Source organism: Cyprinus carpio, chromosome A7 (assembly GCF_018340385.1).
Source record: "Cyprinus carpio isolate SPL01 chromosome A7, ASM1834038v1, whole genome shotgun sequence".
NCBI lineage: Eukaryota > Metazoa > Chordata > Actinopteri > Cypriniformes > Cyprinidae > Cyprinus > Cyprinus carpio.
In genome coordinates, this window is record NC_056578.1 from 28,006,494 (window position 1) to 28,034,186 (window position 27,693).

Below are 27,693 nucleotides of genomic sequence, written 5' to 3' on the forward strand. Positions count from 1 at the left end.
ATATGGCCTGTTGCCTAGTTAGTCAGCGAGACGGCGATAGCCCATTTCTGAAAGAAACTGATTTTTTTTTTTCCAGACCAGCTTCCTTTGCATCTTGATGCCTTCCTACTACCGTATACTGCCTCAAGAGGCAGCAATTTTAATGTTTCAGACAGAGCCTGTGGTAGATTTGCACGCATTTTAAGGACGACCTCGACATCGTCTTCGTGCTGTATCTTGACACCTAGTGGCCAACTCCCGTAACTGCACACTATCAACAGATACACTCGTCCTCAGCTGATGGCAGACTTATTTTTCATTCGCAAGACAAGGCTCTCTCTCTCTCTCTCTCTCTCTCTCTCTCTCTCTCTCTCTCTCTCTCTCTCTCTCTCTCTCACACACACACACACACACACACACAGTCCATGCACTGAACAATTGTGAGATTTTGGCCTAATTTGCTTCCAACATGTCTACTTTCAGACTAGTAGAAACAAAAACATTACATTAATAGACATTTAAGTGTTTATTTTATTACATTTTTAATCTATTTGCATCTGTTAGATTTCAATTAAATTTTAATGGAATTAAAAAGAGAGAGAGAGAGAGAGAGAGATCCAAATTTCCCTTTGGAAACTCTGATATGTCAACAAAAAGAAACAAGAATTTTGAACCTGATTTTATCCAATGCTCAAATATCTGTGCTGGACATGTATGCATAATGCTTCATTTGCATAATTAAACGTAACATTTCAGAAATTGTTTATACAATACAATTGTCTTTATATACTGTGATTAATCAAGATAGGAGGTATAGTTACATTTTAACCTATATTCACCTGTGGTGTCTTGCCTTAATTCTAGCTACAAAAGTCTTTTGAAGTCTAGTTTTTCATGTGTTAAATATTATTATTATTATTATTATTATTATTATTATTATTATTATTATTATTATTATTATTTTACAAATTAGCAACATTCAGTGAAAGACCTCCAGGTATTTTAAGCAATCAATCTTCTAGGTTGCAACCATTTCAAATGTCTAAAGGCAATTAGGGAAAAAACAATAGTAAGCATGTAAATTAAATTAATCACCTATTCTGAAGCTATTTTCCTGTTGCTGTATTACTCCAAGGAATGCTTTATGGTGGAGATCAGGAGAAAGGGAGGTAAGTGGTTGAGCGTAGGTAGCAGCGGTTGGTTAGGGAGTGGTTTTGTCATCATAAACCTCCCGATTCACTTCCTGGTGACACTCTAGAGCTGCCCAAGCTCATAGTGGCCTAGAGGATCCAAGAGCACAGCCATCATCTAGATATGCTGGGGCATCAGGATACTCCTCTGGTAAGTGAACTCTTTCAGCAAAAAATATGGCATCAGCTTCCAGATCATTTGTTGAGTTGTTTATAATAGCTGAAAATTTTCTGAAAAAACAAAAACAAAACAAAAATACAACCACATGAATATAGGGTTGCGTTTTGTGAATAATAGACTGCTATGATTTAGTAGACATCTGTGAAGTTTAGCATTTCAGATTATTATTCACATACCCTTAGATATTTCTGAAATTTCAAGTTTCAATACAAACATCTAGTTTTGTTTTTCAGTGATTGAAGTTCACATTTGGACATTGGAGAAAATATTTAAACTACCTTAAATAATCATAGTAAACCCAATTCATTGATAAAATGATGATAATAGTGTCAATTATAAAGATCTGTTTCCTGCTGGATCTAATGTCATGTCTATGTGTGACCTTTAATGCAAATGATTGTATTTGTGTGCTGCAGTGTCTATGGCGTTTTCCTCTCTCATACACCCCATCTCATGCCCTAGTCAAATCATGGGCAGCTCTCCACACACCCACACACATCAGTCACGTTTGCATAGATGTCATTGGCACTTTTCAATAATCACATCCTTCCTCCAAGAATTGATTATTATTTAAGTCACAATTTGCATAATGTTTTTATTATATAGTTTAAAACTACAGCTTTACAGCACTCAATCATCAGTCAGATTGTGTCTCATTGAAAACAATTGAATGAATGGGAACTATTAGGAAACTGGAAGTTTCAAAAGGTTTAAAATGGCAATCAGGAAAGGTGACAGATATACCTGAACCTGATAGCGTTTGGATAAAAACGAATTGATTGAAAAGAGATTAATCAAGTTCATTCAGCCTGATTACATCAATTACATGCTGTCAACTGCCTGAAATGGTTTTATAGCATTACACTTCTGTTTCAGACTGCTTTTACTATGGCTCTTTTTCTCCGTGCCTCTTCAACCACATTAGGGAATGAACTTCCTAATCACTTGTTGACCAGGATGCAAATAAGCAATAGTTGACAATTAAATGGCTGCTTCTTGTGTTTAAAATGACATACATAAGTTTTCATGGGTTGTTTATTATTTAAATACATAATTATTTATTTTCTTTGTTTGACTTTAACTTGTTCTTTCTTTATATCTTTACTTTTTGCTTTCTGACTCTAACTTTACCTCAGGTTAGTAAAAAGCACATCAGTTTTTCAGTTCATGTGTGGCTCAGCCCTTACCAGAAGGAAGGGCAAGTTTGCATGCGTGTAAAGAATGAAAATGGAAATCGCTTCTGCTTTACATAAAGATTTCCAACTACCTGAACAAATCAGCAGCTCCTGTGTCTGCACCTGACTGGACTGTGATGCAGTGCATGTTGATTCTGTCTGTAGGAGGTGTTACCTCAGGGCAGGAGGTGTTTGCAATGTGGAGAACTGTTCAGTGAGTCCCAAGAACATGGGTGAGACTAGTTGCATCACTTATTGCCAATATTTAATACAGTTCAAAATGCTTGACCTTTTGTGTCATTATTTGCAGTTCTCTACAAAGATGTCGGTGTTACATCCCACTCACAGAGTCTGTTGTTAATATGGGCGAGAGGGGCAATAAGAGATTAGATAAACCCCAATGGATGGATGGACGTTTGGGAGATATTGATTTTACTGGCGTCAGTCGGACCAGGGGCAAGGTATATAAGGACAGATATTTACAAAACTCAGAATCACCTCTAATGAGCTTGTGCACATTATTCACAAACTTTATTTGTCAGTCCAGTTTGTCAGGGTAACCAGCTCTACAGATCCAGCTGAAATCTACCAGACGTTGACTAAGCAGTGGGGTCTGGCCCCTCCTCATCTGGTGGTGGCACTAATGGGAGGTGATGAAGTGGCTCAGATGAAGCCCTGGCTGAGGGACACACTTAGAAAAGGCCTTGTGAAGGCAGCACAGAGCACAGGTGGATAATTTACTGTTCATCAAAAACAAAAATCACAATCTCCTTTTGACTGTTACAGAACTTTGACCCTTGACCTACACAGGGGCATGGATCCTCACCAGTGGTTTACGTTTTGGCATCACCAAGAACCTGGGTCAAGCCGTAAGGGACCACTCTCTAGCGAGCACTTCCACTAAGGTGCGAGTGGTGGCCATTGGAATTGCTCCCTGGAACATGATTCAAAACAGAGATCTGCTACTGTCTGCAAAGGTGAAGACAGACAAAAGATACAATGTTTTAATTTATCACATCATTATATAATTTAATTGCATGGATGAAGCATGTAGACATTTCGTTATGCAATAAGGCGCTACAGAAATGAGTCTTAAAATCCAGAAACAAGTTAGCATTTTTGCACTTAGTTTCCATCGTCCAAATTCAATGTTGTTGTTGTTTGGGTTTTGTGGTTGACATAACATGAAAGGCTTAAGATATTTTTTCTATGACATAAAATACATCAGTAATACCTCACTTGTGATTTTTTAAAAGCTTTTTTAAAAGGTGGTCTAATGGGACTACAGAGGCTGCAGGGGACATTAAATGTAATCTCGGCAAACAGGAAAACTCATCTACACTGATAGCCTCACTGTTTATACTTGCACTCTTACAAACTATTTTAACTTCAACTTTCGAACTTCTAGATTTTAAAATAAAAAGTTGTCGGAAGCTTAGTGGCAGTGATATTAAAGTCATGCAACAGTTGTGTAGTTTGTGTAGAGATTGTAAAACATTGTTTAGTTTTTGTAATTTGTTATTTTTGTTTAGCCTGATCATCCAGCAACATACCCATCTGAAGATCTTCCTCACGGTGCAGTGTACTCTTTAGACTGCAATCATTCTCATTTCATCCTGGTAGACGAGGACCCCCAGAGACCTGGAGCCACTGGTGAGATGAGAGTCAAGATGCTCAAACACATCTCTCTGCAGCGTACAGGATATGGAGGTGAGTTGAGACAGATTTTTATTCTTTTTTTTTTTATCTTCTCGTGAAGAGATTTTCAATGGAATTCATTGTTTTAACAGGCACAGGCAGTATAGAAATCCCTGTCTTATGTCTTCTTGTTCATGGAGAGCCAAGGATATTACAGGTCTCTCTTAACATTTTATTATTAAAATATATCCACAGAATTTTTGTAAGTGTTTTATTGTAGCATGTTATTCTCACCAGGTTGGTAATAGCCACTTTCAATGCTTTCTTACAGAGAATGTACAAGAATATTCAGAATTCAATACCCTGGCTGATATTAGCTGGCTCAGGGGGAGTCGCGGATATTTTAGTGACCCTGATGGACAGAGGATGCTGGGATGCGGATATGGTCCAAGAGCTGTTAATAAACACCTTCACCAATGGCCTACACAGCACAGAAATCACTTCCTGGATCAAACTGGTGATTAGCACTTTTTTGTTTTAAGATATTTAAATGGTGTGTTTTTATGTAAGGATACTTCTTTTTTAGGCACTTTTTAAGTCATTTGTGTAAAGACTCTGATTTGTCCATTAGATCCAGAGAATATTGGACCACGGTCACCTGCTGACAGTTCATGACCCAGAGCAGGACTCAGAAATGGACACAGTAGTTCTCAAAGCGCTGGTTAAGGGTGTGTAACTGTGATTTCATACTAACTCCAGCAAACACATGAAGGAATCGTATGCTTCTCTTTTAGAGTGATATATTTCTGTATAATGATGTCAGTGAATTCATAAATGTTCTTGTCTGGGCTTAGCTTGTAAGAGTCAAAGTCAGGAAGCACAGGACTTCCTGGATGAGCTGAAACTGGCTGTGGCCTGGAATAGGGTGGACATTGCTAAAAGTGAGATCTTCAGTGGAGACGTGGAATGGAGTGTGAGAATAAAACTTTTAAATCAAAATTGTTTTGTTCGTTTATCAGTAGTCCTACTTGTTTTGATTCTCATACACAATATTTCTTTATACTCTTTTAGGCTCAGGACCTGGAGGAGGTGATGATGGAGGCATTGATAAATGACAAGCCTGACTTTGTGCGTTTGTTTGTGGATAACGGCGTGAACATAAATGAATTCCTAACATACGGCCGTCTTCAGGAACTCTACTGCTCTGTGTCTGAGAAAAACCTCCTTCACACCCTGCTCCTGAAAAAGCATCAGGTTCATTTGGCTAGCAAACGGACGTCAGGACACCCTCACACTGAACCAGGTGACCGCAGGCCTCGTTTCACCTTTCATGAGGTCTCCAAAGTCCTCAAAGACTTTCTTGATGATACCTGTAGGGGTTTCTACCAAAAACTTCCAGCGGTGAGTGGGCCTTTAACATGCACTTAGACGTAATCCGCCATACTACAGTCCTACTATATTATGTGTATCTGCTGCAGGAGAGGATGGGGAAAGGCCGGCTTTTCCATAGCCACAAGAACCTCCCAGACATGGACCATCGTTGTGTTCACCCTTGGAGAGACCTCTTCCTTTGGGCTATCCTGCAAAATAGGCAGGAAATGGCAAACTACTTCTGGGCCATGGTGAGTCAATAAACCAGTATAAGCGATGAGCTCATTTTCATAAACTCCATTTGCATTTACAATTCTATTTACATGTTAACAATTTGTTCTTTAGTCCTTATCAGAAGCTTGTACCTAAGTCCCATTGATTACCAGTCATTTGCAGTTGTATATCACAAATGACCTCATTAGGGTTCACAGATCAAACTTAATAAGGGTGGGTAAACAAAGAGCAATTTGCATGAACAGTGCTAAGAATCAAGGCTGAATGAATTTACTGCTTTTGTTTTTGCATTCTTGTGGTTTGCAATTTAGCTATTTTCTACTTTATGCACAGGACTTATTTAGAGTGATCATATGTCCTTATTTTCACCAAGCATGTCCTGGCCAGGATTTGTAAATTGCCTAAAATGTCCTGGATTTGGCTTTGTTTTCCAAAAAAGTGCTGCAGCAAAATGTCCAAGATTGTTAAGTTATGTCTACCATAAACCTTATTTTTAAATTCTGAGGTTATCCATGGCAAATTGGCCTTCTGGGTTTTAACATGACTTTATTGTTTTTATACTTATTGACAGTAATGACTGAATTGTTGTCTGACCAATAGCATGCAGGCATTCAACCAATCATGGAGTGCGAGAAAGTTCTACAGAAATATGTGTACATATATTGTATGAGGACATATATTTGGAGGCAGTCATGACCTAATGGATAGAGAGTCGGACTTGTAACCTGAAGGTTGTGGGTTTGAGTCTTAGGTCTGGCAGGGATTGTAGGTGGGGGGAGTGAATGTATAGCGTTCTATTCCACCCTCAATACCACGACTGAGGTGAGACCCTTGAGCAAGGCACTGAACTGCCAACTTCTTCCCGGGCGACACAGCAATATGGCTGCTCACTGCTCCAGGTGTGTGTTCACGGTGTTTGTGTGTGTTCACTACTGTGTGTGTGCACATGGATGGGTTAAATGCAGAGCACAAATTCTGAGTATGGGTCATCATACTTGGCCACACGTCACTTTCACTTTCTCACTGTAGAGAGCATGTCAATAAGATAACAAAGCCAACACCAAGACATTTTAGGCAATTTAGAAATCCTGATCAGGACATGTCTGGGAAAGAAAGGACGTTTGGTAACCCTAACTTATTCAATGCATTATTTTACAGTCATCTTTTAATAACTATTTGTGTGTTTTAGGGTCCGGAGGCCGTGGCAGCTGCTCTGGTGGGCTGTAAGATCATGAAGGAGATGGCTCATCTGGCTACTGAAGCAGCGACTGCTCGCAGTATGAAGAATGCCAAATATGAGCAATTTGCTATGGGTGAGAATCACACCATTATAACCAACAGACTCGTTGCTCAGCAGAGTGGAGAACCCAATCATTCAAACATTTAATCTTTGTTGAGTTCATTTTTTTGTCAAACCACTTGAAGAGAGAACTAGTTAATCCAATTTAAAGGTACAATGAAGCTTTTTAAAATGACAATAAAAGATTGTGACAGTTGTGATATACTGACATGGATTGCATTGTTATATAGTACTGGGCTTTTCACACTTAAAATTGTGAACTCAGGGTCATGTTTAGTTATGTGTTACAATAATCCTTTCACAGTCACAGTTTCCCTCAGTTATTTTATTGTAAACTGCAGTTTATACCAGGGTCAAATATGGTGCTAACCTCCTTTAAAAATGTCCTTAAAGGGTCTCTAACCTGCATGATGCTAAAACAAATGTTAACCCAAGGTTAAGTAAATAGTAGAATATGGTGTTATGGTTTACTCAGCATTGTCCCATTTCAGTACCTTGATATTTTGGAAAGCATTTAAAAATGCACCAAAAATTGTAAAAGTGCTTCATACAAAAAGCAATATTCAAAGCCTTCTAAAGTCATACAACATATTCGTCTGAGGAACAGAATCAGGAATTCAAGGTATAGTTCACCCAGAATGAAAATCCTATCATCATTTGCCTACCCTCATGTTGTTCCAAACCTGTATGACTTCATTACTGAAGCAGAACATAAAAGAAGATATTTTAAAGAACGATGGTAATCAAACAGATTTGGTGACCATTGACTTCCACTGTATGGGAAAAAAGCCAGAGGCAGTTTTTTTAAGTATCTTCTGGGTGAGTAAATGATGACACAGTTTTCATTTTTGGGTGAACTCTTCCTTTATTTAAAATTAAGTACAGCATTAGTTTGAGTAAATGACTCAAAGTGTTCATTTCTGTGTGAACTGTTTCATTAAGCTGTTTGAAAAACCTGTATAAAGTGTAACTACCAGAACTATCCGTCCTGATGCCTGCACTGTTCTGACAGATCTGTTCAGTGAGTGTTATTCAAACAGTGAAGACAGAGCCTATTCGCTCCTGGTGAGGAAAACATGCTGCTGGAGCAAAGCAACAGTCCTGAATCTCGCCACTTTGGCAGATGCTAAATGCTTTTTTGCTCATGATGGTGTCCAGGTAACAGCTTATGTCTAATTCTTACATTATCATGCCACCAACCAACCATATCCCCATGATCAACCTGGTTGCTCTTGCACAGGCCCTGCTGACCAAAGTCTGGTGGGGAGCCATGAGGACAGACACTTCCATCGCTAGACTCGTGCTCACGTTCTTCATCCCTCCCCTCATTTGGACCAACCTCATCAAGTTCAAGTGGGGATATTATTTGATTAATTCCATGTGTGACATTTAAACTGATTTTTGATTCATTGTGCATCAATATGTGTGTGTATGTGTCACAGTGCAGAGGAACGTGTAAAGAAAGGTGAAGGGGAGCCGTTTGCCGAGCTCGACAGTTTGGAAACAGAGCAGGCCCTGTTACTCACAGACGAGGACCCAGTGTAAGCCTTAAATTCATACTGAAATAGATAAAAACAGTGAAATGAAGTGAAGTGAAGTTGAAAGAAGACCTCTGTTTTGTTTTGTTTTTTCCCAGTGCTGCTGAAGGTGGCAGTGACTCTTGCAGTGCGAGTTTCATTTACATGATGCTGCAGAAGTGGAATCGTTTCTGGAGCGCTCCAGTTACTGTGTTCTTGGGGAATGTCATCATGTACTTTGCCTTCCTCATTTTGTTCTGTTACGTGCTCCTTCTGGACTTCCGGCCACCACCACCACATGGCCCGTCTGCAGCTGAAATCATCCTCTACTTCTGGGTCTTTACCCTGGTGTTGGAGGAAATCCGTCAGGCATGAATGCATCTTTTTTTTTTTTTTTTTTTATCTATTTAAAACCTGTGTGGTTGTTTTCACATTGTGTATGTTGACAGTCTTGTATGATTCTTTGCTGATATGACTTTGAGCAGGGGTATGGTAGATATGTCATTATTTGTCCAAAGTGATCAGAAACATAGTTAAAAGTAAACTTTATCTGCTCATTTCTAACATAAGGATTCTTTAGAATACGTAGAGCAGTGTTGCTATTGTTAACATAAAATTAAAACTTAAAAAAAAAAAATCATTAATAGAAATAAAGCAGAAATAATATAAAATGATATTATAATATATGAATAATACTAAAATAGCACCGATGTAGAGTGGTCAGTAGATTTTTACACACACTGGGTCACACACAGGGTTTATCAATATTAAAATTTGATTTTAAAATGCCTTCTGAATTATAATTTGATTTGTATTGAAGTAGCAAATAAGGTGCATAACTGTAATTTGAGTTAACCATAAATATGTTATGATACAGAGAATATACTTTGAGAACTTTTTATTAAATATATATATATAAAGTGCCTTTCAGAAGTCTAATAGTCTGAGTTTACAACTTTAAACGCAACAGAATAGTACGTCACTAAAATACAGTGCAAAATGCAATGCGACAGCAAACAGATTGAACATACAATACAGTACTATGCAAAATACAATAAATAATACAGTACAATACCGTGCAGGAAAATACAAACAATATACAATACACAATACAATAGTCATTAACACACATGCAGGGCGGAGTTCATCCGAAATAACAGGTACAAATGCAGTTTAGCAGTGAAGTGGCCAGTGTGCCCAAGCAGCTGAACAAACAGTGCCAACAAAAATGGGAGAAGGGTTAAGAAACATATCCAGTTCAGGGAAGTTGTTCATAAGAGTGACATCACAGGGGAAGATACTGTATTAGTTTTTGTTTTGATAGCTGGGAAATTATTCTCTGGGGTAGAGATTCAAATATGAGATGACCAGGGTTTAAAAAAAAACACTCATTAATGATCTCACCTACCAATTTCCTGGACTCTGACTCGTTAGATAGGGTAGGTAGGGTAGATGGCAGCCGATGATTCTTTCTGCTGGGTGCCTAATGTGCAGAGGTGTGGCTTTGTGTGTGATGATGATTAATATGCTATACTTATGGATAAGGGCAGATTCAGTGACAGAGGTGCAGAACAGGTTGGAATAAACATTGAGCATTTTAATCAGTAAATTCTTTTTTGAGACTTTCTTGATTTTATTGGGCAGGAAATTAGTTGGTAAACCTCCTGAAGTCCACAGTGCAGTTATATGTTGTAAAGCTGGTATTCAGTGTATACAACAATTTTAACACTCTGATCCACAGAGTTTCTTTACAGATGAGGACATGAGTATTTTCAAGAAGATGAAGCTATATGTGGAGGATAACTGGAACAAATGTGACATGGTGGCCATCTCTCTCTTCGTGATGGGACTGTCATGCAGGTATTATGATCAAATAGTGCTGTTGCATGAGCCACATTAAAGGAGCAGCGCACTTCATCTGAATCCTTTGTTTTCTCAAATGGCCACAAGCACATATGAGGCTGGCCGCACTGTTTTTGCTTTGGATTTCATGGTTTTCACCTTAAGACTCATTCACATTTTTGCCATTCATAAGCAACTCGGACCCAAAATCATCATTGTGGAGAGAATGGTGAAACTTGACATAATCTCATTTAAAATTAAAAATCTTTGAAGAAACATCCAATTAACCACGTGGTTTTTTTTTTCTTCCTTTTTTATTATTGTTTCACAGATCAAAGACGTGTTCTTCTTCTTGTTCTTCCTGACCGTGTGGCTGATAGCGTATGGAGTGACGACACAAGCCCTTCTGCACCCCAATGACCCGCGCATCGACTGGGTCTTCCGCAGGGCACTGTACCGCCCATACCTCCATATATTTGGACAGATTCCTCTGGAGGAAATAGATGGTACACTATCAATATTCTTGCTTTGAGCACATTGTAGCTCACTGTTCGCAAAAAAAAAAAAAAAAAAAAAAAAAAAAAAAACCTTTTTGAAGCATTGTTTGATTTTTTTTAAGCATTGTTAGTATTATTTATATATAATATTACAATATTGTGAAATTAGCTTTTATTTTATATTTTCAGTTTTAATTTCATTTTAGTTTTTTATTTTATGTTTTAGTAACATTATATAATTTTAGTACTTCAACTTAAAATTATTTCAGTTGAATTTTAGTATGCTCTTTTTAAAAAAAAAAGATTTCTATGTAGCTTATTTATTTTTATTTTTATTTTTTTTAGTTTTAGAGCACTTCAACCTCTACATATTTTATTTCAATTAGTTGCCAAGGAAATGTTTAGTAGTCAATCAGTGCTTAATTTTATGCTCAATGGGTCTAGTCAGATCATTTCTGACAGTATCTGTTCTGTTTAATTATTAGACTTGAACTCTAGGTGGAGCTATTGCAGTTTATTCTTGACTGTATTTGTCCATGCATCTTCACAGCGGCAAAAATGCCAGATGATAACTGCACTAACGATGTGCAGGAGATCGTCTCAGGTATTCTGCCACCCTGCCCAAACATCTACGCCAACTGGCTGGTCATTCTTCTGCTCGTCATTTATTTGCTGGTCACAAATGTGCTGCTGCTCAACCTTCTTATTGCCATGTTCAGGTCAGAGTCCGGCTAATATTTTGAGAGTCTATATAATGTAAATTCTTCTTTGCAGAAAAGTAAAGTACAGTTTCAAATGTATTTCCCAGTAAAGATTAGTGTTTAGGTTTTGTGTGTGTGTATGTATTTATTTATTTAATAAATATGCCATGAAACTCTCTCCACAGCTACACCTTCCAGGTGGTGCAGGAGAATGCAGACATCTTCTGGAAGTTTCAGCGCTATAACCTGATTGTTGAATACCACAGCCGTCCGGCATTAGCTCCACCCTTCATCATCATCAGCCACATCTCTCAAGCTCTCCTCAGCCTCGTCAAAACTACAGAAACCCATCAGGATCTGCTGGGTATGTGTGCTTCCTGGAAGGATTATTCTGGTAATTCATAATGAATACCCATTTGGTAACTTTCTTTATGAGGCAAGTTACAAGAAGTGTCGAAAAATGACTAAGAAAAGAACATGTCAGAAAAAAAGCAAAGAAAATATTTAAAGAACCTGTGGTTAAATGTTTGTTCCTCTTTCCTTGTGGTGGTTAGAGAGGGAACTACCAGCTGGACTGGACCAGAAGCTGATGACATGGGAGACGGTGCAGAAAGAGAACTACCTGGCTGAACTGGAGCATGAGCACAGGGAGAGCAGTGCAGAGAGACTCCGATACACTTCCTCTAAGTGAGTTACACTAAGATGTTATAATAACCTATTGACTTGCATTGAGATTTGGGCTACAGATGTGGAATGAGTGTATGTATAACCATTTAAATCTACCTTGTTTACGTGTAACACTTCACAGGGTACAAAGTTTGCTGAGGATGGTTGGGGGTTTTAAGGAGCAAGAAAAGCGCATGGCAACAGTGGAGACTGAGGTGAAAAGAAGGAGTAGCTGCTGACTTCATGTGTTCAGATGTGTCATTTAAGTCCATGATGTTGAATGACTTTACTGAAAGTGAAACTTCATCTGTAGGTGAGGTATTGTGGAGAGGTGTTGTCTTGGATTGCGGAGTGTTTCCACAAAAGTACTCTGAAGTGTGACAGAGATGCTCCTAAAGCGCCACGTGAGGCTTCATTTACTATTGTGTTGCTCTTATTCTGACTTCCTTATCTCTGATATCTTATTTGTTCTCTTTCTTACTCAGTGCCTTCTTTCCATTGTCACAGTTTTTGTCCTCTCAAGGTAACACTACGCTTCATGTTTTGCAGGGTCCATTGCCATCAGCTCCAGACATCCACAACCGCAGGAAGCCGAGCGACAGCAGCCATCGGGACATTCAGGATATGGTGTCGACAAGAAACTGCCCTACATCGATCAGTGATCTGGCCACGTTATTATGCATTTGTTTAATTTAACTAGATAACTAGTGATTGGTAAGATTGTTTTGGAAAGTCTCTTATGCTCACCAAGGCTGCATTTATTTAATGAAAAAAAATATAGTAAAAAAGCAATATTGCAAAATATTGTAACAATTTAAAATAACTGTTTTCTGTTTAAATATATTTCAAAATCAAAGCTGAATTTTCAGCAGCCATTACTCCAGTTTTCACTGTAACACAAATCTTCAGAATACCGACCCCAATTGCCTGAACAGTAGTGTATTCATATTCATATTATCTTTCACAGTGCACACTTGACAGTTTCACACAGGATCACACTGATTATTCATTATCAAGAATGACCAATACCGTTCCCATAGGTAATGAATCAGTAACCAGTTGACTAGGCAAATTTACCCAATGTGCACAAGGGACGTCAAATTAGCCTTGAGGGAAAACAAGGATTTTGCAAAGTCTGTTTTCAGTAAAATAACCAGAACTAAATGAGGACACATTCACTCTGTATGAACCCACAGTGTTTGCTCCTAAAGACCTGCTCTAGATGTAATGAAACTGAAAAGCATCATAGTCACTTCTGCACTGTGATGGACAGGCTTGGTGTGTATTCAATTTCAGGTTACAGTTTATTTTAAGGTGTCCCTGTTACAGTGTAATTAAACATTTAAGTACTGTGTAGTATAAATTAACTACAATAACTTACAACGTTACTAGCATAATAATCATAATTAATCTTAGGGGCATATACTTTCTGATAAAAAAAATTAAAACTTATTATAATAGTAAGTGCATGTGTAACAAGGACACCTTAAAATAAAGTGTTACCAAATTTCCTTTGTTCCTTTATTAACTTTATTAAGTTTTCTGTTCCAAATGTTTGTGATGAATTTATTAATGTGCGCTGCAAAATCTATATTACCATACATGATTTCTTACTCATCTTTGTAATATTTATATTGTGTGATGCAACAATGAATGAGAATGAAGAATAAAAAATTCAGTAGAAAACTGTTCAAGCTTATTCATGAGACTATGTGTAATATCTGTATGTGTGTGTTTGTTTGTGATTGCATGTGGAGAATAATAATTTATTATTTCTTTATTATTTATAAAAAATATAATTAATACTAATTAGGCCTATATATATATATATATATATATATATATATATATATATATATATATATATATATATATATATATATATATATATATATATATATATATATATAACCAATGAACTTTAAATCCTTTGCAGATGCACAATCAGAAATCAGTGTGCCAGATCCTCAAATGAACAAGATATACAAAATGACGAGTTGATTTGAGGTTAATGAGTGTTCAGTCGTAAAAAGAACATGACTGTTAGTAACAGGAAGTTGGTGTACCACAGGAAGTAGATAATGTGTCAGATCCACCTGTCTATTTTCACACAGCTCTAATAATCTGGAAATGGCCTGGTTGCTGTGAACTGACATAGCATTTGGAAAGCTCTTTTTCGTCATTCCAGAGCTTAAAGGTCCCAGCACTGCTCTTACAAACAAGTATAGACATTTTTGAAATTTCCACTTTCCTTTTCCCTCTATTAAATGTATTATTATTATTATGCTATGACTTTAATTTTCAAAAATATGAATGTTTTCTTTTTCAGTATCTACACTGCTGTTATTAAGGTGTTCAAGGGAGAGGAACTACAGCCGAATGAGCTGTACTGCTTGGATGAAAATACTAGGTATAAACTAAACTAGCTGTAACATCACATTTTTAATTGCTTTCATTAATGTATGCAGCTTCTAAGGACAGATATGGGCTTCTTATCAGAGATTATTTCCAGGTGCTTTAACATGTCAGTTCCCAGAGCCATGGTGTTCTTTTTCTGGTAAAATAAATGAAAATAAATGCATTACTGGTAGAAGAAAAACATGCTAATATTGCTTCATGTGATTGTTTACAGAATCAGATTTTGACCAAAGGTCTAGCAATCATTTTGGCTGAAATTCAGAAGCATGGAGATATTTGTACATGAGTGTCCATCATTAAAACAGGTCTTTAACATGTTTTTTTTATTATTTTATTTTTTTTTATCAGGAGATAGACAGCTGTTTGTTTTGGCCCAGGTGTGGAATAAGTTTTTCACTTCAGGCTATTTTATATTGTCTGCAGGTAAATCTGCTTGTAATCTTAACAATTTGTGCCAAATTCTTGCCTAGTATAATAGGTTCAAACATTTAGGTGAGGTCTGCCCTTATGTCAGGGTTGGGTGAAGGGATGAAGCGAGGACTCAATTGTGCAGAGTAGGGCTTTTTATTAATGAAAAATAAAACAAAAACCAACAAAAACCATCCTGAGTTGGAAAACAGGTGGGCAGGCCAGGGCACAGCACAGCAAGGTGAGGCAAGACAGGAACAAACACGTGTGCATTAGACAACAAACTGCAAACACAAGGATAAATAAATAGGGACCATCAAGGCAGATAAAAAGGGAGGACAAGTTGGGTATGGAGTCAATTTAATCCCACATATATTTGCAAAAGAATTAACGTATTGCAAAAGAAAATAAAAGAAAAAATGAAAGTATTGAGGTATTATTGCAAACAAAAATAAAGAATGGCAAAAGAAAATTAAGTATTGCGAGAGAAAAAAAAGTTTTGCAAACAAAAATGAAGAATTGCAAAAAATAAATGAAACCGATGCAAAACCAATGATTTTGCAACAAATTTTTCACATGGCCATAGCTACTTATTTATTTGCAATGCTGCTTTTATTTTGCGTTTCAGTCAAGTGTGAGCTTGCGATTCAGTTTTTCCCCCTTTGCGCTTCATGTTTCTGCGCGTTTCACTTTTTGGCATTGTTTTGACATGGGGGTGGAGTCAGGGACTGGGGCATGTACAATAGGATTTCCTGGAACGTCATGAGTTTTATAACTTCTATGAGTCTCACTTGTGGACTTTCTGTGCGAGGGCGCCTTCAGGCGTCGAGTATGAATGATATATTCCAAATATTCTCTTCTTTATACACATTTAAAGTGAACGTGAGAATCAATTAAACATTTATCCAAATGTGCACACTTTTGGACTGAAAGCCCCGAGGGACGTTGTTTAGTTAAGTGCTTTCATGATGACTTTACAGGAGTTGGTTGTGGCTCTTCTGTGGCTCATATTTCACATTGAAGGTATTGACTTTGTTTTTAATTTACACAACTCCTGACAAATGAAGAAATTACTGTCACTATAAGATTTAAAAAATTGAAGCTTCAGTCTTAGACCTTTTTAATGATGTATAGTTTATGAGGTTAATTACATTCTTTTACATAAATACTAAAATAAAATTTGAACTAATGTAAACAAAGAACGCTTGGGCTGGCGTCCTCCCACAGGTCAAAAGATATTAAGCAAACACTGTTAATACACATTAAGTTTATAAAACTAAACAACAGACATTTTAATGCTACAGAAGTGTGCACATTGAGAGAAATAAACAGCAGATGTTCATGTCAGCAACTTCTTTAACCTGAGCAATCGCTGTTAATACACATAGTTAATGTAACAAAACCATTCAGGTTTTCACACAGAAAGTGAAACATGTGTAATGTAAAGCACAATGGAAAAAAAACGGTATTGCGAACTCGCACTGAAATTCAAAATAAAAGCAGCGTTGCAAATAAATTAGTAGCTATGTTGCCCATGGAAAATTTGTGTTGCAAAATCATTGCTTTTGTTCTGTTTCATTTATATTTTGCAATTCTTTATTTTTGTTTGCAAAGCTTCTTTTTTTTCTCGCAATACTTCATTTTTGTTTGCAAAACTTTAATTTATTTTGCAATACTTCAATTATTTTGCAAATATATGTGGCATTGAATTGACTCCATAATGGGTTAATTAGACTGTAGAATAGTTAATCTGCTTAAAATAGTGAATTTAAATCATGTTTAGGCTTAATTAATTTTTTAAAAGCTCATGTGGTTAATTTAATTGTGATATATTTTAATTCTGCATGAAATGTATTCTATTTCTCTCTTTCTTTCTGTACACAGGGGCAGGAGTTGACAGTGAGACAGATGGCTCTTCTCGGCTTCAGGGATCTGGTCCTAATGAAACTGTCTCTGGATGACCTGCTGCGCAAGAATCTGTCTCTCATCCCAGCATCCATCACACAGATGCTACTTGTGCTACAGGTGAATGTTAACTGCAAACCCATGCTGAATTGCCATCTGTATAAACATCTCTATTATTCATGTCCAGTGTTGGGGGTAACGCATTACAAGTAACATGAGTTATGTAATCAGATTACTTTTTTCAAGTAACTAGTAAAGTAATGCATTACTTTTTTAATCTACAAGAAGATACCAGAGTTACTTTTTCAAATAAGTAATGCCATTTTATTAACCAGTGTCTTTGCTGCTGACCTTCGATGATGAAATTCAACCATACTAATAAGCAAAAATTACTCAAGACAAACTAACATTTGTTCTTTTTTTTTGCTGAAGAGTGTTGAACTTCCTTCTTCTGAATTCTACTGTACAGACGCAAATTTACATTACTTCCAGCCTGGGGATTTTGGTGTGAAAGGGCTTTTACATTGGCCAAAAATAGAAATTTTTATATGAAAAACAAACAAGAAAGCCCTGCCCAGATTTAAAAAGTAACGCAAAAGTAACGTAACACAATACTTTCTGTAAAAAGTAACTAAGTAATGTAATTAGTTACTTTTTTAGGGAGTAACACAATATTTTAATGCATTACTTTAAAAAGTAACTTTCCCCAACATTGTTCATATCTGTTCTTGTGTATGTGTAGGGAATTCAGGAATCCAGAGGCCCTTCAAAGGAATATTACCAACTTGAGAGTCCAGTGGCGCGAGTGGTCAAACTGGAACTGCAGACACACAAGTAGGAAAACCAACATTGATTCATTTTAGTTTAATCTAACCCCAAAGTATTCTGTTGCCATCTCAAAATGCTTTCACACATCTGCTATTTCCTCAACCACAAAACAACAAAGTGTTAGTTCACCCAAAAATTAAAAATTATTTGTACTACTCACCTCCATGTAGTTCCAAATTCACGACTAGTCCAAACGATATGAAATAAGGATTAGTCATTACATCTCTGAAGGCTCTCTGCTGTCCCATGTAGAAGAACAGGAAGGGGAGGTGTACCTCGAGTGTGTGGGTAACCTATGACATCACAGGGTGACAAATGCTCATTCTGGCATCCAGCTGCTCACTGTTACTAATAAGATATATGCTGTGATGGACCACAGCTGTGAAACTGTAGATCCAGGGCTCGCAAAATTTCAAAATCCCTCGTAGTCCTTGAGGCAGGCACTCTTCAGATTTTGGTAGCCTGAAATGTAACTAGCCCAACACCTCATTAACATTTAAAGGAAAATGCTACAAAACTGCGTGCTCTGAAAAAAGCTGTTTCTGACATGGTAAAAAAAGGTTTTTTACACTACCATTGAGAAATTTTAACCAAACTATGTTACAGACTTTTCATTAAGACCCTAAAGAATCATATCAACTTGTGCAAAATGGGCATCCTATGACCCCTTTAAGAAAAGGGATGAGTCAAACATAAAATTATATTCATTTCAAGCATACACTCACTGGCCACTTTATTAGATACACCTTGCTAGTACCGGGTTGGACCCCCTTTTGCCTTCAGAACTGCATTAATTCTTCGTGGCATAGATTCAACAAGGTGTTGGAAACATTTTCTCTGAGATTTTGGTCCATATTGACATGATAGCATCATGAAGTTGCTGCAGATTTGTCGGCTGCACATCTATGATGCGAATCTCCCGTTCCACCACATCCCAAAGCTGCTCTATTGGATTGAGATCTGGTGACTGTGGAGGCCATTTGAGTGAAGTGAACTCATTGCCATGTTCAAGAAACGAGTCTGAGATGATTTGAGCTTTGTGAGATTGTGCATTATCCTGCTGGAAGTAGCCATCAGAAGATGTGTACACTGTAGTCATAAAGTGATGGACACGGTCAGCAAAAATACTCAGGTAGGCCGTGGTGTTTAAATGATGCTCAATTGGTACGAAGGGGCCCAAAGTGTGCCAAGAAAATATCCCCCACACCATTACACCACCACCAGCAGCCTGAACCGTTGAGACAAGGCAGGATGGATCCATGCTTTTTATGTTCTTTACGCCAAATTCTAACCCTACCATCTGAATGTTGCAGCAGAAATCGAGACTCATCAGACCAGGCAGCAGTTTTCCAATCTTCTTTTGTCCAATTTTGGTGAACCTATGCGAATTGTAGCCTCGGTTTCATGTTCTTAGCTGACAGGAGGAGCACCCGGTGTGGTCTCCTGCTGCTCTTGCCCATCTGCTTCAGGGTTCGACGTTGTTGTGCGTTCAGAGATGGTATTCTGCATACCTTGATTGTAACGAGTGGTTATTTGAGTTACTGTTGCCTTTCTATCATCTCTAACCAGTCTGCCCATTCTCCTCTGACCTCTTGACATCAACAAGGCATTTTCGTCCACACAACTGCCGCTCACTGGATATTTCCCTTTTTTTGGACCATTCTCTGTAAACCCTAGATATGGCTGTGCGTGAAAATCCCAGTAGATCAGCAGTTTTTGAAAAATAATAACACCATCCCTTCCACCAACAAAAAACACTCCACGTTCAGTCACTTAAATCCCCTTTCTTCCCCATTCTGATGCTCGGTTTGATCTTCAGCAAATCATCTTCACCGCGTCTGAGTTGCTGCCATGTGACTGGCTGATTAGCAATTTATGTTACCAAGCAATTGAATAGGTGTACCTAATAAAGTGGCCGGTAAGTGTATAAATATACATCATATTTGTCTTAACAGTTTAGATTTTTAAAAGGCACATTAGCTTATTTCACATTTACAACTCTGCGTGTTTGCTGCGTAAAAACATTGGTCAATATTTACATTGATCTTAAAAAAAAAAAAAAAAAAAAAAAAAATAAACCCGCAGAAGGGCTTACTGAGATTCTTTTTTACTTTATTTTCTGCCACTAGGTGGGGCTTTTGAAACCAAGTAGGGATTACTGCAGGATGGAGCAGTGGGTGGATAAAGGCCTTTCTAATTAGGTTAGGGCCAGGCCTATTACTCCAACCTGCAGCTACCCTTGTCTCTTTGAAACGGTAGAAATAGAGCTGTTTTTCCAGGCACTGCACTCATAAACGCTGCTTTATCTGGCATTGCAAGTAAGGTGAAAAGATAATACCATCAAAACTTTTCTAAAGACAGTCAGTTCCCTTCAGAGACATTCACATAAAAACACCATTAAATTTGATGCAACTAACTTTAAGACCTGCATTTAAGATTGCCCGACTGGACGTCCGGGTTAGCAATTTTGCAAGCCCCGAGATCTCACTAAAACACACCTCTGAAATCTGCCATGTTATGAAAGCATGGAAAGACAGAAACCATGTAAATCTACAAGACAAATATCAACTCATTTGGGCACTGTATATTGTGATGAAATGAACATTATATGAAAAAAAGGAAAAAAAAGGGAAAAAAAAGGATAGTCAAGATTACCAGTGTCAATACAATTATCAGATTAATTTGCATATATTAGTCCATCAGTAATTTTCATGGTTAAAATTCAGTCATTTCTATACAAATCCAAGTGATTGGGAGTTTCGCGAGAGGGCAAAAGATTTCCCCAGGCAGCTTTCACAAAGAGTTCAAACTGATTATGCAGATTCACTCCATGAACCAACAGAGAGTTGCCTGCTTTGAAAGGGACTTCTTTGTGAGCTACACTTCATGCATCGCTAACAGTTTTTCACTGACACTTTGCTAATGTAACTGCACCTTAAGACATTAAGTTGTTAAATGAACAATGCACAACATTCAGTATTATCAAAGTAAACAGTGCTGCACTGTATTAATGATGCTTTAAATTGTCAGGTCTTATCAGATCAATGAAAATTAAGCACATATTTTATGAACAAAAAAAATCTAAATGTATGAAAAAAAAAAATGTATTTTTTTTTTTTTTCTACTATTGAGTTGGCAGAAAAGGCAGCACAATTAGTTGGATGTAGTACAATGAAAATAATTTGTGGAAGCTAACAAGCAGCACCATTAAAATAATAGTTTTACACCCTTTAGCTTGGTTGACAGGACATTCAGTGAATTTCTGATACTAATCAAACGTAGGTTTGTCTGTTGATTGCAATTATTAGAAACGCTTTTGAGAAACATTTGTATATAAAACACTTCACAACAGACACAAGAGTTATGCAACTGTGTAAAAATATCATTACGAAATCTGGTGTACCATGACGAGTCTAATAAAGTCCATGGTTTGGCACATCTTCCTTGTTTCAGCAAAGTGTCTATGAGAACTTATGAGTACAAGAGCATTGTAGGAACTCAAAGTGAAGGTTCTGACCCCCGAGGTTGGACCCCTTCCCTCCTGAGGCTAGCATCAAATCGTGGTGTCACCTCGCAGCGCACCAACAGCACGTCGTCTTTCACAAACCCACGCTGCTGCAACACCTGTAGGTGCAGGAAAGTGACGTACCCGAAACCTTTGGGGTTGCGCAGGACAGTGGGCCTCTGGAATGCCTGCAAGTCCGGCTTGGTCTCCATCACTTCCACATGATGCTCCCCCTCGACCTGGTCCAACACTGCCAGTCGGATCGTGCCCTGCAAGGGCCAGGAGAGCTGGCTGTCAAACTCACCCTGCATAGTGTGCACGAAAAGTGAGATGTAATTGGAACAGCGTGGGGCATTGGGAGTTTGCAGATGCAGTCGTAGGCAGAGTTTGTACCCTGGCCGGCCCGTGTAGAAAGGTGGGCTGTGGAGGACTATGGGTTGACCAGCCTCTTGGTTGCGCAGGTGAAGTGAGAAGTTCTCCAAACGCCATACGTAGACACCTTGATACTGCTGGGCTTCCAGCTCTCGGGTGGCCTCCTCCAGTGAGCTCAGCTTTCGGCGTAGCTCTGTGACCTGGTTTTTTTGTGTCTCATTGTGGATGCACAGCTCCCGGATCTGTTGATCTTGACGAACCAGCCGACCCTCCAGCTCCAAGACTGTCTCCCGCAGATTCATCAGCTCTGGTTTACACTGGCATGACTCTGGCGCTCGGGCAGTTGCTCCACGTTCGTCTGATGAAGAGTGGGCGGCAATTGACGGCACTGGGCAGCTACTGAGTGACTGGCTGCGCAGGAACTCAGCCATGTAACGCATGTGCATCTGTGTAAATTCCTGCATGTGCTGGGCCAGTTCATTTCTTGGCATCTTTAACATTTCCAAAGAAATAAAAAGGTTTGACAATTATATGTTATACAGTACCACTCAAAAGCTAAGTATTAATATTTTTGTATTTAGAAATGATATGTTTGTTGAAACTGATACATTTCTTTTCAGCATTCTTTGATGAACAGAACGTTCAAAAGAACAGCATATATGTTTTTGAGTGTTATGCAAAAAGGAATCTCATGGCCCACCTTTTCACGACAACCAAAAGTGCTGAAAGTACAGGCTACAGGAGCTTTAAGACAGTCTGTGTCACAGTGCAATGCCAACTGAAACCAATAAGAACAGATTCATTCAGCTTCATAGTTTCACAATGAATAATTTGAACTATCAAAAAGAGTTCATTACTGTTGTGCCTCAGGAAATGTGGATATTAGTGAAAAATCATCTGACACACCTGATCCCGAATAAGCTCCATTTCGCAATATTCACACACTGTATTGGCGAAAGGACAAATCTGTTCATGAATCTAAACAAAAGAAGATAATCCTTTCAGACAAGTGTTGTTATTGGTAACTAAAACTATTAAATTTTTTAAAATAAACAAAACAAAAATAACAGAAACTAACCAAAATAAAATAAGTTTAAGTCACTATATTTAATAAAACTAATACAGAAATAGAAGTACAGTGTCTTCCACTAATATTGGCACCCTTGGTAAATATGCTCATACAGTATTTACCAAGGGTGCCAATATTAGTGGAGGGTACTGAAGAAAAAAGCTAACTATAAATATGAAAAATCAACAAATGACAAAAGCACATAAAATTACTATTACTAAAATTAAAATGAACTGAAAATACAAAAATAAAAGCTAATTGAATATAAATACTGATCTACTTTCAAAACCACTTCAACCCAATCTAAACGTATCCAGTATGTAAACAGGAAACAACGGTTTTCACCTGTTTATTAGCATACACAAAGCTCCCTGCACAGGCAGGGCAGGTCATGAGCCGCTGTAAACACTGCTGGCTCTTGTGTTCATCCAGATGGCTCTTACGAACAGACTCCAGACACTGAGGGCATGGCACTGTGGCAAACTTACAATGAGACAAGTGTTTCTGAGGAAAAGAGAATGTTATAACACAATTAAACAAGCAGCCACCAGGACAACTGCGATTTAGCAAGCATGTTCATGACTCCACACTAATGGGTTTGAAATGGCATTTATAAAAGGTCTTGCTCTCTGAGGAGTTGATGCAAAACATATCCAAGGACTGATTTAGGGGCCGTTTACACAACAACATTTTCAGCCAAAAACAGGAAACTTTTTAAGCGTTTTGCCTGTTCGTTTACACGACAACGGCGTTTTGGGCACTGAAACGCATATTTTTGAAAACGGGTTTCAAAGTGCAAGTTTTTGAAAACCGCACCGTTATCTTTTCCGTGTAAACACCCAATACGGGAATCTTTGAAAACGGTGACGTCATGTGTGTGCGCAGTACGTTAGGTATGTAGACACGTGCAGTACGTGTTGATTTTAAAGGCAAGCGCGGACAAACACACACAACAATGGCGGAGTACATGGTACTGTTGTTGCTGCTCAAGAGTTTGCTAACGCTTCTTCAGAATAGTGTGGATATACTTCACCAATATTACAACCAACAGCAGAGAAACATCATATACAACATACAATCGTCACTTCCCTACAGGTACTGTTTACTAACAAGGTGACAGCGCCAACTACTGGCCTGGCATATGTAACACAGCGTTTTTGGGCGTTTTCGGGGATGTGTGAAAATGAGAATTGTTTTGAAATTGTTGTCGTGTATACATTAAACTTTTTAAAAATGCAAGGAAAAAACTTTTGTTTTTTACTACATCGTTGTCGTGTAAACGTAGCCTTAATAAACAAGATTCATACTGACTGAAATATATCTCGTATATATACACAACTGAACTCTATTTTTTTTTTAACCATATTTAAGGAATTGGGGCTTATAAAAATCTTCTTAAAAAAAAGTTAAGAGTATTCTTACTCACATGCTGCCTTTTTTTGTACTGCCAAATTACCATAATACTAAGCATTAGTAACCCGCGGGTCCCACTTTTACGAAATTATTTGGCCCTCCCCGCAAATACAGTAAAATTTCTTTACCCGCCCCAACCAGACCCGTGGGTTATGAGACGACCCACGCATCAGGGACATCACGCAGGTTACGTTGCTACGTAGGCCTTCGTATTGTAACCTTATCAAAGAACCTAATAAAGTATGAAAATAGATATTCCAAATATTTAAGATAGGCTATAGGGAATTGCACGCAACATACATGGATTTTTTTATTTTGTTTTTAGTGACCCACCCCAACCTGCCCCACAAATAAAGTGACAATTTCTTTACCTGCCCCAACCCATGGGGTCCGTGGGTATATATATATATATATATATATATATATATATATATATATATATATATATATATATATATTTTTTTTTTTTTTTTTTTTTTTGCAAGTACAAATATTTCAAATACAGCATTTAAAATACTTTAACCATGTCAGACCCACAAATTTACCTCCAGTTGGCGCAACTCCATTTTATCACTGCATCCTACATTAGGACATCGGACAGTAAGTGAGAGGATCTCTCGTTTGGCAAAGTTATCAGGGAAGAGCTGTTCCTCAAGCAGCACCTCATTGTCAACTGGACATTTTTGCCCTGTGTCCCTGCCAGAAAATAGTAAGTTATATTTGACATTTTTAACCCTGTAAAGCCTGAGATAAAGTAATAGTCAAAAGTCAAGAAATAATAGTCTGCTTTTTTTTTTAAACAAATGGACCAATTTATTGAAACTTTAGACAAAATATTATTTAACAAAAAATAATAAATAAAATAATTGTGTATATATATATATATATATATATATATATATATATATATATATATATATATATATATATATATATATACATACTCCAATAAATATTAAAAAAAAGTAAAGAAAAGAAATTGCATGCGTTTTTGATGTTTATCATATTTGATAAATCTGGCTTTTGTGACTACTTATATTATGATATAGGACAATATGGAGCTCATATCTGAGGAGGAAAAAAAAACAATTCAAACAATTTTACTTTAATTTGGTGCAGTTTGGTATTTATATGGCCAAACATTAATATGATATTCTGATAGCTTGTGATATAAATCAATGAGATCTTTCTAACATCACAACAGACTGCTAGTACTCCATATATCCCAATAATATATCTTAATCAGACAATATTTCAATACTTAGTTTTATAATCTCTGTAGTTTCTTCAGTCCATGAAGTGTTCACCCTAAAATATCACTAAAGTTATTCTTATGTTTATTTAGTAAACTAGTAAAGATTTCCAAACAAAAGACACATGTACCACAACCTAAAAAATGACAGAAAGCATATATAAGATCGAATACAGGATTTTTTTCAGAGATGTTGACAATTCAGCCTTAGAAGCATTAGTTTCGAATATGACACAGCAGGGTTAAGCACAGGGTGAATTTTGAAAGTGACAAGTACACTTAAAGTTACTAACCTGATAGACTTCTTGATGCATGAGTTGCAGAATCGATGTCCACATGGGGTCTGTACTGCGGAGCGGAGACCCATCAGACAGATAGGGCACTCGTACTTGCTCTCTAGCGGAGGGTCAAACTCCACGTCATAGCCTTGCTGGTCTGGAGGGATGCTAGCAGAGACACTGATGGTGGAGGGGTTCTCTGTCGGACTCAGATAGGACTCCCTTTCTTTCTCCATGGCTGCTGCACAACCCGAGAGGTCGCTATCACAGTAGGGATCCACATCGAGGCTGAGCTTCTCCATGTCACTGCAAGCCATCTGTAATCACATCAAGAGAGTTTTATGTCGATCAGTGAAAATAACACATTATCATCTATACAACACCCCGTCTTAAACGCACAGAAGATGTGGCAAGAGATTATATATTAGGGTGATTTCCTAAATAATTATGCAAAGTGAAAAGGCATAGGATGAGTAACTCCAGGCCTATTGAAGTATTCATCTTTAAACTGCTGTTTCCTCACGCGAAGTTCTGCTGGGCGGGGCTGTGTTGTGGGAAAAACTTTTCGCTCAACTGGAAAGTTACTTTTTTGTAGCCAAAATTACCCACATTATACAGCGTAAACGCAAACATATGAATTTCAAAAGGTTAAACTTATCTTATATGTAATTCTCGTAAAACTTATTTCATCGTTAAACTAAAAAAGTTTAGAGGAAAGTCAGCTAACCAGTCACAACCGACGGTTAACTTTAACTTACATCAACAACTTTCCTTACATCGCCTGTGGAAACACACTTTTTAACCTGACATTATAGTTGTAACACCACAAACATCTTGGTATATAATGTATGATTCGGTATCAGATCAACATTATTTGTAATAGGTTTAATTTACATACCTTGCCTCGGTCCGGCCTCGCTGTCTACTACAAGCTTCCTGTATCCAAACATCAGCGTATTAGCAAGGGTTGCCAGGTTTTCACAATAAAACCCGCCCAATTACTACTCAAAACTAGCCCAATCGCGTTTCGAGGGATGCCCCGGTAAAAATCGCACTCCGGTTGGGTAAAATAGACGTTTTTGGTTTGGTTCCCCTGCTAAAATTCGCATTTTAGAGGCTTAATATCACGTTATTGGGGTCGCTTAAACCCGCATACATGAAAAGCAACCAGCGGCAACAGCGTTAAAGTACCCCAATCCACGGGAAAACCGCGGACTTGGCAACACTTTTCTTGTTCTTCTTGTTCAATGGCAAATAACTCTTTAGGAACATTATCGCCACCTACTGTACTGGATATCAAATTAAACTTACAAAGCTGTTGTGTCTGAAATAAAAATAAAAAAATTAAAAATTAAAAATAAATAAATGTGTGGGCGTTTCATACGCCCTCAATCAGCGCGCATGCTCATGCTAGCACTGCGAGTTCAGCTCCTCTAACATAATTAGTGCTCTGTATACCTGTCTGTCCATTAATACTTTTCCTAAAATATCCTCATTCTTCATTCTGTCCTCCCCATCCTTAAAGTGACTTAATAATATATCTTGGTGTACACTATATTTACCATGAAAAGCACACAGCATACATTTTCAGATACACCGGTCCACACAAATCGTATTTTCAAGCAACCCACAAGTGCCAGTGTTAATTTCAACCTTGTGTGTCCCAGTCTTAATCTAGATAGACATACTTCTTTCCTATTTCTTGCCATTTTCCTCCCTACTGTCTGTGTAATAGTACACATCTCCATGTGCTACTATTATCACATATAATTTGCCATTTTCTCATTAACCTTTTCTTTAAAATAAATTTTGCCTCCTGTTTTTCCCATTGGTACTTTAACATCCACCTCCTTCTTGTCTAGTGTTTTTATTATTATAATTTTTTTTTAATTTAATTTAATTTAATTTTTTGCTACTTTGTCAGCAACTTCATTACCAGATACCCCAGTGTATG

General features: G+C 37.6%; 2 protein-coding genes across 3 annotated transcripts; one reads left to right on the forward strand and one right to left on the reverse strand.

The window, feature by feature from the left end:
• Positions 1–1,012: 1,012 nt before the first annotated feature.
• On the forward strand, positions 1,013–13,668 carry LOC109064879 (transient receptor potential cation channel subfamily M member 5). Its single transcript, XM_042760649.1, has 26 exons — positions 1,013–1,320; positions 2,691–2,758; positions 2,836–2,986; positions 3,073–3,253; positions 3,336–3,502; positions 4,058–4,235; positions 4,316–4,380; positions 4,495–4,680; positions 4,795–4,891; positions 5,018–5,136; positions 5,235–5,564; positions 5,642–5,785; positions 6,958–7,081; positions 8,081–8,226; positions 8,309–8,421; positions 8,511–8,609; positions 8,705–8,954; positions 10,327–10,446; positions 10,525–10,656; positions 10,759–10,933; positions 11,475–11,643; positions 11,811–11,989; positions 12,180–12,312; positions 12,434–12,506; positions 12,605–12,695; positions 12,841–13,668. The coding sequence occupies exons 1-26, from the start codon at positions 1,294–1,296 to the stop codon at positions 12,951–12,953; spliced, it is 3,630 nt and encodes a 1,209-aa protein (XP_042616583.1). The 5' UTR covers positions 1,013–1,293; the 3' UTR covers positions 12,954–13,668.
• A 6,273-nt stretch (positions 13,669–19,941) lies between these two features.
• On the reverse strand, positions 19,942–26,936 carry LOC109065463 (TNF receptor-associated factor 6). 2 transcript variants are annotated; one of them, XM_042760650.1, is made up of 7 exons: positions 26,638–26,936; positions 25,755–26,056; positions 24,755–24,905; positions 23,142–23,300; positions 22,634–22,705; positions 22,428–22,505; positions 19,942–22,218 (listed from the first exon to the last, which is right to left on the reverse strand). In XM_042760650.1, the coding sequence occupies exons 2-7, from the start codon at positions 26,054–26,056 to the stop codon at positions 21,349–21,351; spliced, it is 1,632 nt and encodes a 543-aa protein (XP_042616584.1). In that variant the 5' UTR covers positions 26,638–26,936; the 3' UTR covers positions 19,942–21,348. The 2 variants fall into 2 exon arrangements, with proteins under 2 accessions (XP_042616584.1, XP_042616585.1); XM_042760651.1 differs by lacking the exon at positions 26,638–26,936 and adding an exon at positions 26,498–26,631.
• Positions 26,937–27,693: the final 757 nt, after the last annotated feature.

What these genes read in the sequence shown, in the direction of transcription:
- LOC109064879 (XM_042760649.1), top strand. Translation starts at nt 1,294, where the DNA reads ATGCTGGGGCATCAGGATACTCCTCTG. An exon ending in GTGGAGACGTGGAATGGAGT is followed by an intron (nt 5,137 to 5,234) that starts GTGAGAATAAAA and finishes ATACTCTTTTAG; the next exon opens with GCTCAGGACCTGGAGGAGGT. An exon ending in CTCCGATACACTTCCTCTAA is followed by an intron (nt 12,313 to 12,433) that starts GTGAGTTACACT and finishes AACACTTCACAG; the next exon opens with GGTACAAAGTTTGCTGAGGA.
- LOC109065463 (XM_042760650.1), bottom strand. Translation starts at nt 26,056, where the DNA reads ATGGCTTGCAGTGACATGGAGAAGCTCAGCCTCGATGTGGATCCCTAC. An exon ending in TTGTGTATGCTAATAAACAG is followed by an intron (nt 22,706 to 23,141) that starts GTGAAAACCGTT and finishes TCTTTTGTTTAG; the next exon opens with ATTCATGAACAGATTTGTCC. An exon ending in TGGAGCTTATTCGGGATCAG is followed by an intron (nt 22,506 to 22,633) that starts GTGTGTCAGATG and finishes TATTGGTTTCAG; the next exon opens with TTGGCATTGCACTGTGACAC.